Here is a 17,102-nt window from a genome sequence, read left to right as displayed (position 1 = left end):
CACTTTTGACTAAATATATGGACAAACAATTGAGTTTTTATTTAACCAGTGGAAGAGAATGGCTAGATTAGTTTTTCCCAACATTTATTCCCAACAGGCCCCTTTAATCCTGTCTCCATTCTTTTGAAATACCTGCTTTTCTCCACTTTCTTCCTATTCCCATTTTTTCTAAGCCAGCTATCAAATTGTTTAAACTAATTTCTCCACACTTACCCATACAAATGCAACATAATAATGAGGGTCTGTTAGCACAGCAGGCTGTCTCTGATACTTAAGGAAAGGTGTGAATAAAGGGCATATTCTTAGCACTGCTTTTCTTGGTATGCCTTTCAACTTACTTTCTGTGTTCAGTGAATCATTTTTACCTTTTTTTTTTTCTTTCTCCTTTTACTATGTATAATCGATTTTTTCTACTTTTTTTTTATTATTATTATTTTTCTTTTTTTTTCTCTTCTATTTATCCTTCTACCTCAAGCAACTCCACTAAGCATCTGCAGGTACAGCTCCACAGCAGCTCAACTTATGCTGTATATATACTGCCCAGCTCTGTCTCTTGTGTCTTGAATATTATTGAAGCCATATTCTATCATGGGGTAAAAGCATGGAGAACTGGACTTGGATTAATTTAGCATTTGTGAATAAATCATTATTCTCCATTGTACTTAAATCTCTGTCTTCATTGTTATTCTTACCAGTCATACACTGTACTTCTTCATATAGCACTCCTTGTGCATAACCCATTGTAATACCTTGGATGGTGTTGTTTTTTAAGAGAATCTGATATATCATGTACAAGGGTTGGTGATTCTTAGCATACATCTCGCATACTTTCTTTGATGTTCTCAGTGATCTCAGTTTCTACTCCCAGCTGCATCTTCCTGCATTTAAGTTTTTGATCCAAAGCACTATGGTCTTATCAAGAAATCAAACAGTTTGAGCCTCCATCATTCATAAATAAATTAATGAGAATAGATTGAAGCTGTTCTAGCACTTGTCTGAGGAAGCCATGGCTTCCTCCTTGGCTAAATATATCTCTATGTCATTCTCACAGTTCAAATAATCATTTGTGGAACATCCTAGTTTGTCCTCACCAGAACAGGTGACACGGGCTATAGCCTATGTTTATAGTTGAAATACAGTCTTAGGATTCTAGTCTTTGCATTCTGGTTGTTAACACATTCAGATCCCATTCTGCCCTTCCTTATATGCTCACACCCTTTGTGCTAGCTCCATTCAACTTCATTTACAGTTTATTTTGCCAAGTAGATTTATCTTTAAATACTGTACATGCAAGACTGTATGGGTTAAACACTTAAACTAACACAGACTGTGCATCGTTTTCTGAGTTTGCCCCTTCACATAAAGCTTTTTTTTCCTACTGTTAATGCAATTCTAGCCCAGTAAAAGACCAGGTCATATTAATGATGAATATCTAGAACTTCATGTTCAATTTTCAGCAGTCAGTGAGCAAAAATGATTGGCAAATATGGTTATGTACTAGAAGTCTTAATATAGTGGTAAGAGACTAAAATAGGATTCTTGATTTAAATAGCCTTTCCCTAGTACAGAAATATATACAAAATTAATCTGATGTTTGCTTGTAGTTCTTATTTTTTTGCAGTCACCTTCTATGGTTAAACTGATTAAAGGGACAAGAATAATTATATCCCTGAAGATACAGAGAAGTACACTAGAATGCACAAGTATATCAGATACTTTGTGTACTAAAATCTGATCAAAGGCCATATTTTTATCCTTACTACAATCTATTCCAAAACAGCAGGACAGAATGAGGAGTCCTTTTATCCCCTCCATCAGATTGTCTACTTAAATGTGACACCATAACAAGTACAACAGCTGCTAAGACTAACAAGAGTTCCAACCTATCCATAGATGGAGGTTAAGAAAAAAAGAGTTAGTAATCAGTATGGTTAAAAGACAAATTTTGTATTATGACTTATTAGCTGAAGGGCTGTACTTGAAAAAGGTGAGCAGGCTTTCAAATACCCACCCCCTTCTTCATATTTTAAACAGTAACAAAAAAAATCCTGAGTTTGAGCTGGGGAAATGGCTCTGTAGTTAACTTGTTTTAATCAGACAGTTTGAAAGAAAAAGGTAACCAACTACTCTGGAGAAGAAGGTATTATTAAAGAAAATAGAAATAACATTCCTGTGGAACAGAAAGTGATACTAATCACTATTGACAATAAAACAAAGTGAGCTCAGCAGGATCTGAAGACTGGGAGAATTTACAATGTGCCATGTATCAGTGTCTTTATTAAATCTGTGCTTTCTAGCATTCAATAAAATTAGTATTTTTTTTCTTAGACTTTCACTGGTGTCTCTTGAGGATCAAGGCTGATAAATAAAAGATGGAAGCAGCAGCTGTGGAAAAAATACTATCCTCCCTCTCAGCCCTGTGTTTCTGCCCTTATTGACAGCAGTAATTCAGTCTCATATGTAGTCTCATATGTCATAGTGTCTTAAATCCACCTACATTCTGAAATATAGTCTGTCTTCATTCAGGAGTGTCCTTGTAGATTAAAGTTTTTGAGAAATCATGAGTCTTCTTTTCAGGACAAATATTTTAATATGCGAAGGCCTAATTTTCAGTGTGTTTTGAGCGACTGCTTTTTTTGGAGGTACACAAAAAGTGTTGGTGTGTGGGTTTGTGTGTTTCATAGCTTGATAAACATTTTGTGATGTCTGGAAAGTTGATGGTACATAGGATTGTTCTTGAAAGTGTTTATGAAGTTGGAGCTGGTTACTGAACTTACAGAAGTAATAACATTTTAATTACATCATAGCCAGATGTCACAGATGTCCTCTTATAAAGAGGACATAAAGTTGGTGCAGCAGCTACTTTGAATCTCTGCTGACAGTGGTTCATAAAAATGTTGGCATATTGTGAGACCATCTTATCTCCTACTGGTTCACCAGCATTAAAGAAGGTGCCTTATGTTGAAAATTGAATTATTGTGAAATATGGAACTGGATGAGTTAGGATTGAAAGACTAAATACTAACTTTGTCCTAGCAGAGAGGATGGCATTAGGCAGGTTGTGATGCCATTACAGTTTGGGATGTTGGGGTAAGAAGGTTATCTTAGGCAAAGAATTTTTCTTCCCTACTTTTGAAGAATAAAGGGGCAGCAGGCACATTTAACTATCTGTAGAGGTGGGACATGGCTATCTGTGTCTGGGAAACATTTCTACCTACTAAGAAGGTACTGCTGTACCATTGCCAAACAAGTTGAAATAATTAAAAGAGATATTGAGTAACAAATTTGGTTAATATATTATTTTATCAAATATTAATCTAAATATTTTAAATGCAAGTAATTCAGACCTGGAACTTCTTGAAGCCAATGCATAGCAATCTGACAAAAAGAAAAAAAAAAAATCTCAGAAAAATCTCAGAATCTGCAAAAAAAAAAATCTGGTTCTTTAGTTATGATGTAAAATGTTTCAGTTGACTTCACTGGGAAGTAGGTGCTTGGAATTATGTGTGAGTCTAATCCTAGTTCCTGTTAAAACTCTGTTTTTGCAGCTGGAATTGATACTGATTTAATACAGAGGTACACTAAGTAGTAATTCATTAAAATTCATTTTAAATTTTGTATAGAAGCATTCTACAAGCAAAATTATGTGAGAATTTATAGCTATACTGATTTCCATGACATGGCTTCTTTGATATGATGTACATGTATATGGTTTATTGGAGATTTGATCTGGTAACCAGAATATTTCTTGATCACTTTTCTGATAAACCTTGTTTTAAATAGAAATTATTTGTGAGGTTGAAATACCTGAGTGTTCAAGCAATATAAGCTGAAAGAAAAATACTAAGAAACATTTGCAATTCTGTAAAAAATTAAAGCCCTGGCTTTCAAAGATGGGGGCGAACATAGCAGTTATATGCACAGATTAAACATTTATGTGTGGAAATGGGTACTTAAAGCTTAAATGCTTTCCTAGAATTCTTTCCTTTCCTAAGAAGAAAAATTTTCAAGCCTAAAGTGCTTTCTTGGATTTTTTTTCCTTGTAAGGAACAGGTTTCTGTATGCAACTGATTTACAGAAGCTTTCTAAACATTTGAGAAGAGTGTAAATAGTAATTGAGCTGCAATATATAATAACCTAATCAAGAGGTGTCTGGTATACTCCTCAAATTTTATAAATATTTAATATTTATTTAATTTTTATTGTTCCTTTATAAATCTTTTGAAAAATGCTCATTTTGCTTTTAAATCAAGGAGCTCTACAAAGAATTAAATAAAATATATTTAACTTGAGTGATGTTAAGAGTTTATCTACAGTATGCTCTCAGTATCTGCAGTATCTGTTAGTAGTATATATTTTATGCAGGTATGGAAAAATGCTTGCTATCCATTTCATATTAGGACTACTAGGTAGGGGGCAAAGAGTATATATATTTATTACCAATGTTTTACCATTTTGATATTTCATTGATAAAGTTACTTGTTAAGAAAAGAACAAGAAGCCCACCTGCTGTATAATTATATCTCCAATATAAATTTTGTAAATCATGTTCTTGGCAAGAATGTTTTCATCAATGAAAACAGGTATATAAAGAAGAAATTTGGCTTTAGAAATACAGCATAGCAAGTATTTTGCTCACTGTTTTGCTAAGGATTCCTCAAAAAACCAACTATCTCAACTCTCAATACTTACACTGCAATTGGCCATATGTAGTTTTCTAACTGATATGAAGTGAAACCTGCTAGCCTAAGGTGTTGTAGGTCAATGCACTTTAATTCACAAGTGACTAAGCTCTTTCAGTTAAGTTAAAAGGCAGGTTTTAATCACTCGTCAGTAGTAATGTGTTTGCTCAAAACAATAGGTCGAAATAGACCTCAAGATTAGATAATCTCTTTAACGTTTTTATAGAGGTAAAAATTCTTTTCAACATTGTAATAAATGGGGTGGATTAAATTGCCATCAGTTCATTGCACTAGTAATAAACTAGATTAATTCTGATAGTATAATTAGTAACTGCATAAGATGCAAAAGATAGGTAAGCAGTGTAATTCTTGAGCTGTTCAGAAGCATGGGTGCCTCACCTATTTCTAGAAAAAACTCAAGCTGTTGATTTTTACCTGGTTAAATCTGTATGATTAATAAGTCGGCTTGTTGTTCTTGTGCTGTATGTCATTTTATACACAATTATGATGACTGGGATCAAAAAATCTATCACAGATGACTTCTCTCAGAGTGAGAGGAGCTGTCTCTCCTCCCAACTGTAATTTTCCCTAGAGACAAAATTTTATTGCAGTTCTCATTTAGCCAGGTGTTTCTGCACAGAGATTCTTCTTCTGAACCTTTCTCAGCTCTTTTTTAATGCTATTACTCTTTAGAAATATACCTGGGAAGTCAACTACATCAACCCTTCCTGACAGCTTCAAATTGTATAACTATATAATTAGAGTCTGTACACATTACTATGAGTATCTATGCTGATGATTGTTAAAATTGCTTTTTGGAGATGGAAGTGGAGAGCTTTCAGTAGGAGTTTTATGGCTGTCATACCAGTCCTTCTGCTGGTCTCCTAAATTGAGTGGTTTCATGTTTAGACAGATCACTCCCATCAGCCTGCTGAGAGAGGTAGTGCTTCATTTAATGTTAGATTGGCATTACAGTAATGTTGTTAGTTACAGATGAAAATAGTTTTGATTTAGGGATTTTATGATATTCTGCAGAGTTAGTAAAATATTTGCTTTAATTTTGAAGATAGCCTTTGGTTTTGTATATTTGAAGCATAAGATGCTGTTCAGAGCTAATCTGTGATTTATTTTTGACAGATCTTTCTGAAAAAGGGTGGGAATCAGGGATACTTTTTGGCCAACACTAAAGTCACATAGGCATTATTTTTAGTGGCTATTTGCTGTGCAGGTTGCAGCAAAATGAAATGACTCCACTGAACTGATCAAATGCACACTTTGGAGTGATGCAGAAGTACTTTGTGGGGGACCGTGTTTCCTTGATTCCTCCTATATCATCTTCTTGTTCAACTATATACTTCATGTTCATGTTCATATTTATGTTTGACATTGGCTCTCATTAAGTGATAATGCCGAATGTAAAAGTTAAGAAATGCATCTGTTGAGAGTGCAGGACAAGCATGCTGTCTGGTCATCTAAAAGACTGTCCTTCAAAGGGAAAAGGAGGTCATAGAATCATAGAATGGCTTGGGTTGGAACGGACCTTAAAGATCACCCGGTTCCAACCCCCCTGCCATGGGCAGGGATGCCACCCTCTACATCAGGTTGCCCAGGGCCCCATCCAACCCAGTGAGGACATTTCGCTCTTTCATGGAACTTTTTTATACTTCAGGGACTTTCTCTTCACCGGGAGAATATGACTATACATTAATAACGACATTACCATTGCATTACAGTTCTCTGGCATTCAATATAATTTCCATGATCACTCAGAAACTTGTAGATGATATATTTTTAACAGGTGCAAGTAAAATGGAAAGCATGAACAACTTTTTTTTTTTGATTAAACAGGTGGTATATGCAGAAAACGTATTAAGAGTGATAAATCAGGTTAGCATAAGGACTGTTATCATCCAAGTAATAGACTAATAATTCTAGAAGTAATTAAGCTTTATAAAATTGATTTTCTTACTGTATCGTAATGACTGCAAGAGCTGAAGTTTTACTTTGAAGGAGATAAAAAATTCTGTGAATTTATCTAAAAAAAAAAGAGAGTTACAATTCAGGGTTTTCCGCAAGCTTATCTGAAAGGCACTTTTAAGTGACTGTGTGAACATATTTGTCATTTGTCATTAATTTAGCTGTGAATGAAAAGCTGTTTCTTCCCTTTTTTCCTTTCGTTATCTTCTAAGAAGTTGGTTTTGTTTTGGAATTTAAAACTTCTGTTACTACTTTGCCACTATTAATGCATGAAATGGGCAGTTCCAAGATAAAACACAAGAAAAACAAGCAGGGACAGAGAAGGGGAATACTGAGAGAAATGTAGTCGACAATAAATGCTGTACCGCATTCATACTTTGTAACTAAAGCTCAGGTTGCCTTGTATTTTGTAGGGAATGTCATTAGTTAGAATCAGTAGATGGAAAAAATGAAACTAAGAGGTGAAATAATCCATTTAAATGTACCTGGCAAAACGGTAGTAGAAACAGAAATGTAATTCAAAGCTACTTGTCTCTGACTGTATGATTAGCCTTAGAATTGGATAGGTTTAGTTTACCATGGTAATGGGGAGTTGCCCATCCAGCCTAAGAAAAGCTGAGGAGAGGGGTGTGATCAAGCAGCAATTGTTTGCCAAGGGTTTGTGTGTGTACCTTGGTGGGATGATTTGACTTCCTTTCATTTTTTGAAAAAGGGCAATGAGATGTTGCTGCTAACTGCTTGGAGTATTTAGCTGGAGTGGAATGTCTGACAAAATAGAAATGTAACTTCGCATGAGCGTAAAGAAAGAAGGAGGTCATCATAGAAAGCAGTCAGTGCACCACAGACACAGCTCTTCTGGTTAGCAGAACACATGGCCGACATTGTCGCCATGTCTGACTTATTAATGACATTGTATAAATTAGAATCTGCAATCTGCAAAGCACCAATTTCACACCAATCATGCAGTCCCTCAGAGCAATTCTCAATCTCTGAGTAGCTTTGGTGCAAGGTTGTTGTCAAACACTACTTCCGTGGGTTTGGATTTGAAGGGGATTATTTATAACGGTGGATATGAGGCTAGTACACCATTACTGTGGTTCTGTAAATGTACTGCATGCACTCTAGTCTACCTCCTTTCACATTTTTTTTTTCAATTTATGAACTGCTGGTAATGGGGTTACATTGCAAGTCACCTGCTTATTTTCCATGCACCTTGCTGATTTATTTATTGTGCTGAGAATCTGAGTACAGAACTCCAAAAGTTCAGGAGTAGAGTCTAAGGATAAATGATAGCACATAAGAAAATCTGTATTGTCCTGGTGGCTCTCAAAATGTAATGCTGTAATTATGGATCTAGGGATCATCTTTCTGTGATATACTGGGAATTTATTTTTTTTGGATGATGGAAAAAGATACTTGGCAACAGTGATAGAACTTTAGTTTCTCAACTAGTTAGAAATCTGGTATTGGGAAATATAATATGAACAAGATAATCTGGATTTTTCAGGAAGTTTTTTGGTTGGGGGATTGACAGATATGGGTTCTGTGGACACAGTACTTTACATGAGTATGGTTAAATGTCCTTGGTGGTTTGCTTGACATCGCCATTTCATGCTTAGACCCCTTCCCTCAGGGTGAGGTGGGAAGGCTGTTTTCTGCATGGATCCCAGCATGTAAGCTGTTATCTGGACAACCATGAGGTAAATTTAGTGTGTACTAGAGCGAGGCACAAAATACATTTGTTGAGACATAAAACATTAAATATTTTTAATGAAATTACTGCTTCCACTTCCTAGAGATGCACAAAAAGGTCTTAACATATAGTGCGACATATTCAAATGTGATTTAAGAATAGTTTTGTATAGTAAATATTTGTTCGGCTCTGTGTTTCTATGGCAGTGACCCAACAGGTACTTCAGCATGGATTTTGGCTTAGAGAGATCAGTGCGTATTGGCATGTTGTATAATTTTGGATTACCAGGTCAAATATATTTCTGCTTGAAGAATACAATTTCTAATGCTTTTAAACTGTTCTTTACCTTTTAGTTTCAAATCACTGTTTCAGTGATAACAAAAATGAATTTTAAAAGATGCTATATTCCTCTCTCTTTTCCTCTCTACAGCAATGGAGTTTCATGAAAACCTGCACAATATAGGAGCAAGAGAAGGCTTGAAAGAAAGAAAGCTGCAAAAATCTGTAGAAAGTTTTACATGGAATATTACAATTTTAAAGGTAATGTGTTAGCTACTGTGTTTTTCTAAATATAATATTGCTATTGGTCATTACTGTGTCAAAGTTCAACTACATTTGTTCACTTTTATGATTTTCAATTTATTTTATATTAAGCTGAGAACACCATCAATGTGAATTTTTGACATGGGTGAAACAATGAGTACTGATTTCTGTGAAGCTACTTGGGCTGGGAGAAAGCTGTGCTGCTGTTTAAACCCTTTTCTGTGATTTCAAAGGGAGTGAGGGTATTAAGGTTAATGCAGTTATTGAACAACAAAAGGGAGGCTGTTGCTATTGCAGTTAGTGAGGAATGGTGATTAATGACACATGCAAAATATATCAATAATCCAGACTGGAGTAAGATGAGTGTGTATGATCTAGAGATTCTCTTTGCCTTCTATTGAGCACATTTGCTTATGTTTTTACACAACATTAAGTGATGTAATATAAAAAAGCTTTCAGCTAGAAACCCTCAGGAAACTCAAATGTGGAACAACTTTCTTATCTCTAGTCTTTCATCTCAGCAGAGAATATCAAAATTTATAGAGACAGCAAAACTGCCTCTCCTAATTTATTCCCTTGACACTATCCTTCTAGCCCAAATTATTCAAATTTTGTGTTTACATCTACTAATGAGTTCTTCTCTCCCACTCAATCAAATATTTCATCACTATATTAAACTAGAAAATCTGTTTTAATTAGAAAGAAAATTTTCTCCCACTGATTTTTTTATTTTTAGTTCTTATTACTGAAAATAGAATTCCCTACCACCTCGCCTTACAGTGCACCACTACAGAAAAGCAGTAACACACACATTTCTGCTTTCTGTGTTAGTTTCAGCTTTTAAGCTTTTTCACTGTCCCGCTTATTGTTCTGTCCCCCTTGTTTTACACCGCACAAGTTCAATGAAGAAGACAGTCAAAAAGAGGTTGAATTTGCTACAGTGTGTACAGTTAATACATTTTAAAAATATGTTTGTAGGTTCTGCTTAAAAATAAAAGGACCAGATTGTCACTTTTCCTTTAATAGAGCAGAATTTCCTGAAGATGCTAAATGGCATGTATCAAGTACAAACCAATACTACCTAGGAGATGAAGAGAAGGGCAGTCAGTTCAGTGGGTTTGGGAAAATGTAAAGGAAATAGATTCTACCCTTTAATTTTCTGTCAAGAGGATCAGATACAGCTTGGATAAGGAAATCTATTTTAATGCTGCCTGAAACAGCAGCAGTACTTCTGTTTCATCTCTGCTTTCCATTCAGAACATACGGGCTGGCTGGGGGAAGGATTTGCAGTTGATGAATGACTGACCTGTGAAATCGTGATTTCTGTATAAGCCAGGAACTAGAGAACCCACACTGGAGACCTGGCTCTTGGGAGCCCTGAAGGGCTTCTTTGTGTATCCTTAGGATTAATGTAATTACGAAGTTAAAGGCCTTACTTCTAAAGAGATTATTCAGGAAATCTCTTCAACATTGACTTAGTATTTTTTTTCTTTTTTTTCTTTTTTTTCTGCTCCCAGACTAATGTCCCTTCTATAGGAAGGTACAGTTTTTCCCATACTTAATACTTCATCATAAAATCAGTAAGATGTCTAATCAAACTGTCGTCTAAACTGTAGGAGGTTTTATTACAGAAAGTTCATGTATGTTGTAATGTCTTAAAAGTTCTTTACAAATGTTACAGTTCACAAATCCTACAGTTCACATAGGCTTCTATTAAGTATTATTATTCACATTTAGATACACAGAAAGTTAGAGCTTGTGATTTGCTTGAAGTAAAACACGTTGAACTTTTTCACTCTGGACTCTTTAACTACAGGCTGTAACTGTCTTGAGTGACATAGTTAAAAAGTCTATGAGATCCTAAGACACTGCTCTTCCTGCAACCATAATTTTGATCTAGTGCTATGGTTTTCCATTTCTGTTTTCCATTTTTCCAGCTCTCTAAAAAGTATGTGAGGACAGGGATGGAAATTGAATACCCACGTTTTCTGGAGTAAAAATTGATCAGGAGAGTGACAATCAATGAAGCCACTTGAAGAATAATTTATTATTTTCTCTTGAATTCCCTGCCTGCTTCAAATTAACTTCTCTTTTGAACAGCATAAAAATAAAATCTAGTCTGTTCAGTGACCCCAAATTTTGTTGTTCAGCAAGGCAACTGAGCAACCAACACACCAAAGGCAGTGCCGTGCTTAGATAGATTGAACTTTTTATTCTACTTGTAATTTGGAACAGTATTTCACGTAGTTTCTTGGCTATGATTTAGGAAATGCTCTGTGGCTCTGAACAGCATCACTAAATAATTCTGCATGAGTGCTATCATCAGCTCCTCACAGAGGAATCATAACATGGTCATATGGCTTGGCTGATATATTTTCCAAACCGATTAAGTTGCATTTTACCCTCAAGGCACGTATTGATTTTTTGTTTTTTAATTGGGACATTTCGACTACAGTTGATGCAATGGAAAGTTTGATAAAAAAACGAAATCGACAGCTTAATTCTATGGGAACTCTTTGTTAGAACAGCTCACTAATCTAACAAATATCTATATGTGTGTGTGTGTGTTACAATTACTATTTTAAAGTATTTTGGTTTTCCTAATTTGAAACTCTGGCCAAATTTATTATTGGTATGGCATGTTTGAATTTGGATGAAATACCTGTATTCAGGTATCATGCATTTATATGTGGACAGCACTGTTCTCACCATGGGCATTCAGAAAGCCCCCCAAACATGCTTCCTATGCCTGTAGGTGCTCAGAAGAAAAACCAGTATCCTGGTTCAATCAAGTTGCTAGACTGATGGGATTTTGGCTCTTAATTAAAAGCATTTTGAGAAGTTAAGAAGCTAAGTCCTTTATCGCCTGATTCTGTGAGTGCACTCAGAGCAAGTCAGCTGGACACGGAGCGCTGCAGTATGCTACAGCATACCGAGCAGCCCCCTGCTCAAAGAAGGTTTTGAGAAAGTGATACTGGCTTCGTACTGTTCCTGATACAAGCTTTGGGCTCCCAGACCCTGAGATAAAGCCCAGTCATTAGTAATGTAGTTTCTTGGAATTTCTGGGGGAGAAGGTACTCATGCAGTTATTTCAGATGTCATCTATACAGTACTTTAATGTTCAGACACTCACTGGAGAACCTGTTATCCAAAAATCATGAGTGAACACATACCAGATTAAGAAGGCAGTTGTGCTCAGATGTTCTAGTTACGCTGTCAGGTTGTCTGACATGGTATCTCATTTCACAGATATGAGAACAGATAGGAACAATGTTGGTTTTGCTTTTATTTACCTTTCAGAAGCTATGATATAAAAACACTGCTTCTTGAGACCCCTTGGACAAGAGAAATTTGATATACAGCTAGAAGGAAGGTCTGTGAGGTTTCGTAATTGGTGGCAGTTTGTCAGATCTGGATGACTTTTCAACTTTTCTGCCTTTCAAATGCTTTGTGCTCAACAGTGTTCTCTGTGACTACAGCTTGAATTTTTAAGATGCATACTTTTTTTCCCTCAGCGTATGGCTTCATGATGGCACATCAGCAGAGCTCGGATAATTACACAGACCTCTCTCGCTTGAGCTAGGGCCATGTTTGGTAACACTGGGTGGCTCTTACTTTGTCTTTGGCTCAAGACATGCCGGTAGATAATGATAACGCAGTTGTTTTCACAAATGCTTTTCTAAGTTCAGAGGCATTCAGAAATCAATTGCTTCATTCTGAGTGTTGGAGAAGAGAGTATCTAATGGACACAGATTCATTTTATTATTTCACCCCAGTCTAAACCTGACTAACACCAGGCCAAATGTGTTTAGTCTGAACCCCTCTTGCCTCTAATAATCCAGGCTCTTATCCCACATCTACTCTTGTGTATGGAGTTCATCATCCTCAGTCTTGTCCAGATGATTGCAGCTCCCTGCTGAAAACCCAGCCATTCCTGCCAACCCCTGGCTTCCTCCCTCCCCTCACTCCTCCATCCGGTGCTCTTTTCCCACTTGGTGCCTAATTTTCTATTCTGGCAGTTTTTCCTATTGCTTTCCAGTTCATATCATCCCCTCTTCTCCAGAGATGCTTCCTGATGAGTGTTAATTTTAGTTTCCCCATCACCTTACCTGATTTCATTGTATTCTGCAGTATTCTGTCTGTTGTGCATTTTTGCTTGTTTTCCTTTCTCACCAACTTTTAATCTCATTGCCAAGTTCTCTCACTCTTTTTTGAATTGTTAGTCCTTCTACTTGACTACCATTTCCAGGCTTCATTCAACATGGTGGTTTTTGTCACATCTGTTTTCTTTCTGTATTCCAGTCCCAATTGTTGTCTCCTTCTTTCCCTTTCACCTTGTCCAGTTTGGTCTAAACTCTGTGTTCCTGCACAGAATTCATAGTTTTGTTGCTAACTCATGATCTCCTTCAGTCTTACCTGGTCACTACTTTGCCTAATACAATCCAACTTCCCTTTCTGCAGTCCTAGACTTCTTGCCAGCTCAGCCCCAGAGACTGCCCTTTGCCTACTCCTTTTCTCCATCTGCTCCTTGCCAAAGTCACCATCCCAGGCTCTTCCTTTCCTTCCTCCAGTCTGACTTTTGGGCTGCCTGCATTGGTAACCAAATCCTGGTGGTAGGTCAACTTGGAGAAGCTATACAGGAAAAAACAACCGTTTTCTTCTAGCGCATATTTTTTATTGTGTGAGAACGGAATACACATTGTCTTGCCACATGCTGGAGCTGTCAGGAGATGAAGAATGACCAAGAACGAAATCCTGCGTGATTGTATTAGCCACTCTCAAAATCTGATTTTTGTTTGGTAAAAGCTCATAACTTGGATCTGCAGCCGTGGGTTCCTTAAGCCTTTTGAATTGCAAGTCCCTACCCTAAGTGGGAGGTGGGGGGGGAAGGATGGAAGGTTGTTAAAAAAATTCTGACAGCATTTTCCTGTCTTTATTCTCAGAACTGAATGAGCCATATGGATGAGGTTAAAGAATAATATTAAACAGTAATAATAAAATCTGCTAGTGGCAAAAATCCTACGTAGAGAATATCAGCTTAAGTAGTAAAAGTTTGGCAAGCATATAAGCAACTGACAGCAGGGTTTTTTTTCTAAATGGGGAGTTTTAGGCAACCTTATTAATAGACTGTTGCTAGCAGCTCTGCCTATAATAAACAACTTGATTAAAGTTCCAGAAGTATATTATACTAATCCATGTAAAACAGAACTTGGGCTAGAAACAGATGCACTCCAGATATGACTCATTTAGTCTGCTGGAGTGTTTTAAATTAGCTTTTAGTTGTTTGTCAGTTTGGAAAAAAATATTTTTTAAAAAAAAAAAAGATTCCCTGGTTTTCCTTAGAAGAAAATATTACCGAGGCTTTTGCTATGTTTGGTGTACTTCTAGATTTTTTCCTGTCTGGTAATCAGAAAAAAACACTCTAGCAATTATAGCCTTGGATAAGGGTAGGGGGTAGAAAGCAATATATGTTTCGAATTTGTGTGCTTCAAGTGTGTAATTTTGCTTACTTCATGGGGTAGTATTTATATTCTGCCTTGCTAAAGAAGTGAGGTTGAAACAGCACAATGTGAGTACACACATGTTTTTCTGATTGCCATTGCAACTCTTTATTTTTGAAATCAAAAAGTTGGATTTCAGTCTTATTTGGCAGAGGAAGAGAGGCAATGGAGCAGTTATGTCTCTACAAGAGAAGTTAGCGTCTCTTCAAGAGAGGTGTCAATCAGGAGAATTTACATGAGAAAAGCGTGAATCCCCCAATTACAGGAAAAGGTGCAGTCAGAGTTCGTACCTTATTAGGCATTATATGAATTGAGAGTGTCAAGGAACTACAGTACCTGTTTTTGTGTGTGTGTGTGTGTTTGTTTGTTTCTTCGGTTGGAAACGACACAGTTTAAGATCTAGTATTTTTGAAACCTCATCTGATTTTCTCCACGCCGTGGGACCGTTCTCCTTTGGGATTGCAGGCGCAGCACCATGAGCTTGTCCATTCCCTGCACATGGGCAGGGTAGACAGAAAGGGCTGCAGGGAAGGCAGTCCCGAGTCTGCTGCTGAGAGTTGTTGCAGTTAGAGGGCTCTAATCAGTACAAAGAGATGGAGTAGCTAATAATACAGGACAGAGCCAAATCACCTGAGTCTGGGACAGTTTCTCTTACAGTTTTACTTAAAACTTAATTACTGTGAAGAGAAACACTGCAAGCAAAGAAGGGTAGCAAGCAATCCTGTGAGGTCTCTGTCATCACTGTGCTTTTTACATGTTGTTTCCTGGCATGTTATTATCACTTTTTATGTTTTGTCAAACTTTGATTCTTTACCATGCTACTACTGAATGAATCACATAGCTAAGGAAAAAATGTCAAAGAAGAAAAACAACAACAGCAACAAAAAGTTTGCTCCCTGAAGTATAAAAATGAGCCTTCACAATTTTCTCCATGCAGAAACACTTATAGTCCCCATGGGTTAAAAATACAGCACAGATTACTTTCCTGACAGCTGTTAGATAGAAACGATCCCTGTTCCTTTGTTTATGCAATCAGCTGGCTCCAGAGAAAGCAAGGAGCTTGGTTGTTACCAACTTACAAACGTGAAGTAATAATCCATGTTCATTTATTTACTTATTTTGAACAGAGCAACTATTCCATTAATCTGAAACAAACAGAAGGAAAAGGGGAAAAGAGAATCCTGTTATCAACTCTGTATTCTAACAGTGTTTTTGTTTTGCAGGGACAAGCTGATCTTCTCAAATATGCTAAAAATGAAGCACTGGAGAATCTGAAACAAATCCATTATGCCACTCTTTCATGTGGACTTAATAAACCAGGCACTGAAAACACAGAAATCTCAAAACCTCGTCGAAGCCTGGAGGTCATACCTGAAAAAGCAGGTGATGAAAATGGAGAATGAGAGAATGCTCTTCTCGTAATTATGGAGTTTATAACTCTGTGACCAATTGTAGCTGCATAGGACATTTGCTTTGCACTTACTGTTGGAAAATATTTGGGATTTTCAAAGCACAACTGGAGAAGCTAATTACAATCTATTGAAACTGTGAATGTATGTAGCAACTCTGCTTGTGAAGGCAATGATATTGTGTAACATGGAAATTACGTTATTGGCCAAAATATAGTATATATGTAAAAGATACTGTAATTCAGTAATAGCGTGCTGAAAAGTTCATTATAGTGCCATAGGGAAATGAACATTTCTTAAATGAGCTGTAATTAGAGGGAGAACAGTTCACAGAATTTGACAAGATGCCTTGATTTTCAAACAGATTAGATGTACAGGTCCTTTATTTCTTCGCACAGGTTGGTAATTGTGCTAGCAAGGTGAACTATTGTGCACCTAACTTGAAAATGAGGTCCAAGAAAGGAGGATCCACATGTTTCACACTATATGTCATTCAGCCGGTCAGATATTTGGGTTTGAAGTGGTATTGATTTTATTGTTGAGCCATAAATTAAAATGAGAATGTAATTAGACAGTGATCACTGACTTCAGTGCACTATAGGAGAGCCATTATGTAAAAGGAAAATGTGCAATCAATCTGATAGCCTATGTCAGAAAAAGATACATACCTATTTTGCCTAAGATCTTCTGCAAATGTGTGTAGATAATGTGACCAAACTGCAAGCAAAATGTTGTAAATAGTTTTTTTCATTTTGTGAAGTGAAGTGCTCATATTAAAAAGTTTTATGAGATTGCTCCCAAACAAGTAAAGCTTTTAACTAAATTTTAACTTTTTTATTTTTCAAGTATTTTCTTCCTTACAGAATAAGCGATATCTCAATAAGCAGATTTGTCAAAAAATTGCTGTTCTGGTTCTGTTTGTTTGGTTTTATGACAACATTAGGTAAAGGTATTGTAGCTGATATGCTCATTGTAAAATGACTATACCAACCTAGAGTGTTCTCTTACTGTTTCTGATTTAACAATAAAATGGACTATATAATTACAGAAGCTAATAAATTTGAAGAAAAACAAGCAAAATCCTAAAGAGATTAAAATGCAGTTTTTGTTCAGTAGTGGGAAAAAGGGGAAGGTGGTGATGTCTGTTGTAAGTATTGTTTTAATTAGAGCTGTTCAAGACAGGCATTCTACATGGATTGATTAGTTTAACCAATTTAAGATCCAATTTCTGCATTTAGGTTGTAATGAACATCTACATATATATAACATTGTGGAAAAGTCAATGGATCTCTGACTG

The 17,102-nt window shown here is 36.3% G+C and overlaps 1 protein-coding gene across 2 annotated transcripts in view; it reads left to right on the top strand.

The window, feature by feature from the left end:
- The window catches only part of PLCL2 (phospholipase C like 2), a 98,996-nt gene extending 82,104 nt beyond the window's left edge, over nucleotides 1–16,892 (top strand). The window contains exons 6-7 of one of the 2 annotated variants that reach the window (XM_027451028.3): nucleotides 8,783–8,892; nucleotides 15,620–16,892. In XM_027451028.3, coding sequence (XP_027306829.2) covers nucleotides 8,783–8,892; nucleotides 15,620–15,799 — 290 coding nt within the window. In that variant the 3' untranslated portion in view covers nucleotides 15,800–16,892. Of the gene's footprint in view, nucleotides 1–8,782; nucleotides 8,893–15,619 lie in introns of those variants that run through there. The other variant, XR_005263209.2, reaches the window with a different exon arrangement.
- Nucleotides 16,893–17,102: the final 210 nt, after the last annotated feature.

This window comes from Anas platyrhynchos, chromosome 2 (assembly GCF_047663525.1).
Source record: "Anas platyrhynchos isolate ZD024472 breed Pekin duck chromosome 2, IASCAAS_PekinDuck_T2T, whole genome shotgun sequence".
NCBI classification, from domain to species: Eukaryota; Metazoa; Chordata; class Aves; order Anseriformes; family Anatidae; genus Anas; species Anas platyrhynchos.
Note: the sequence above shows the minus strand (reverse complement) of the source record. Positions and strands in the feature narration are given on the sequence as shown.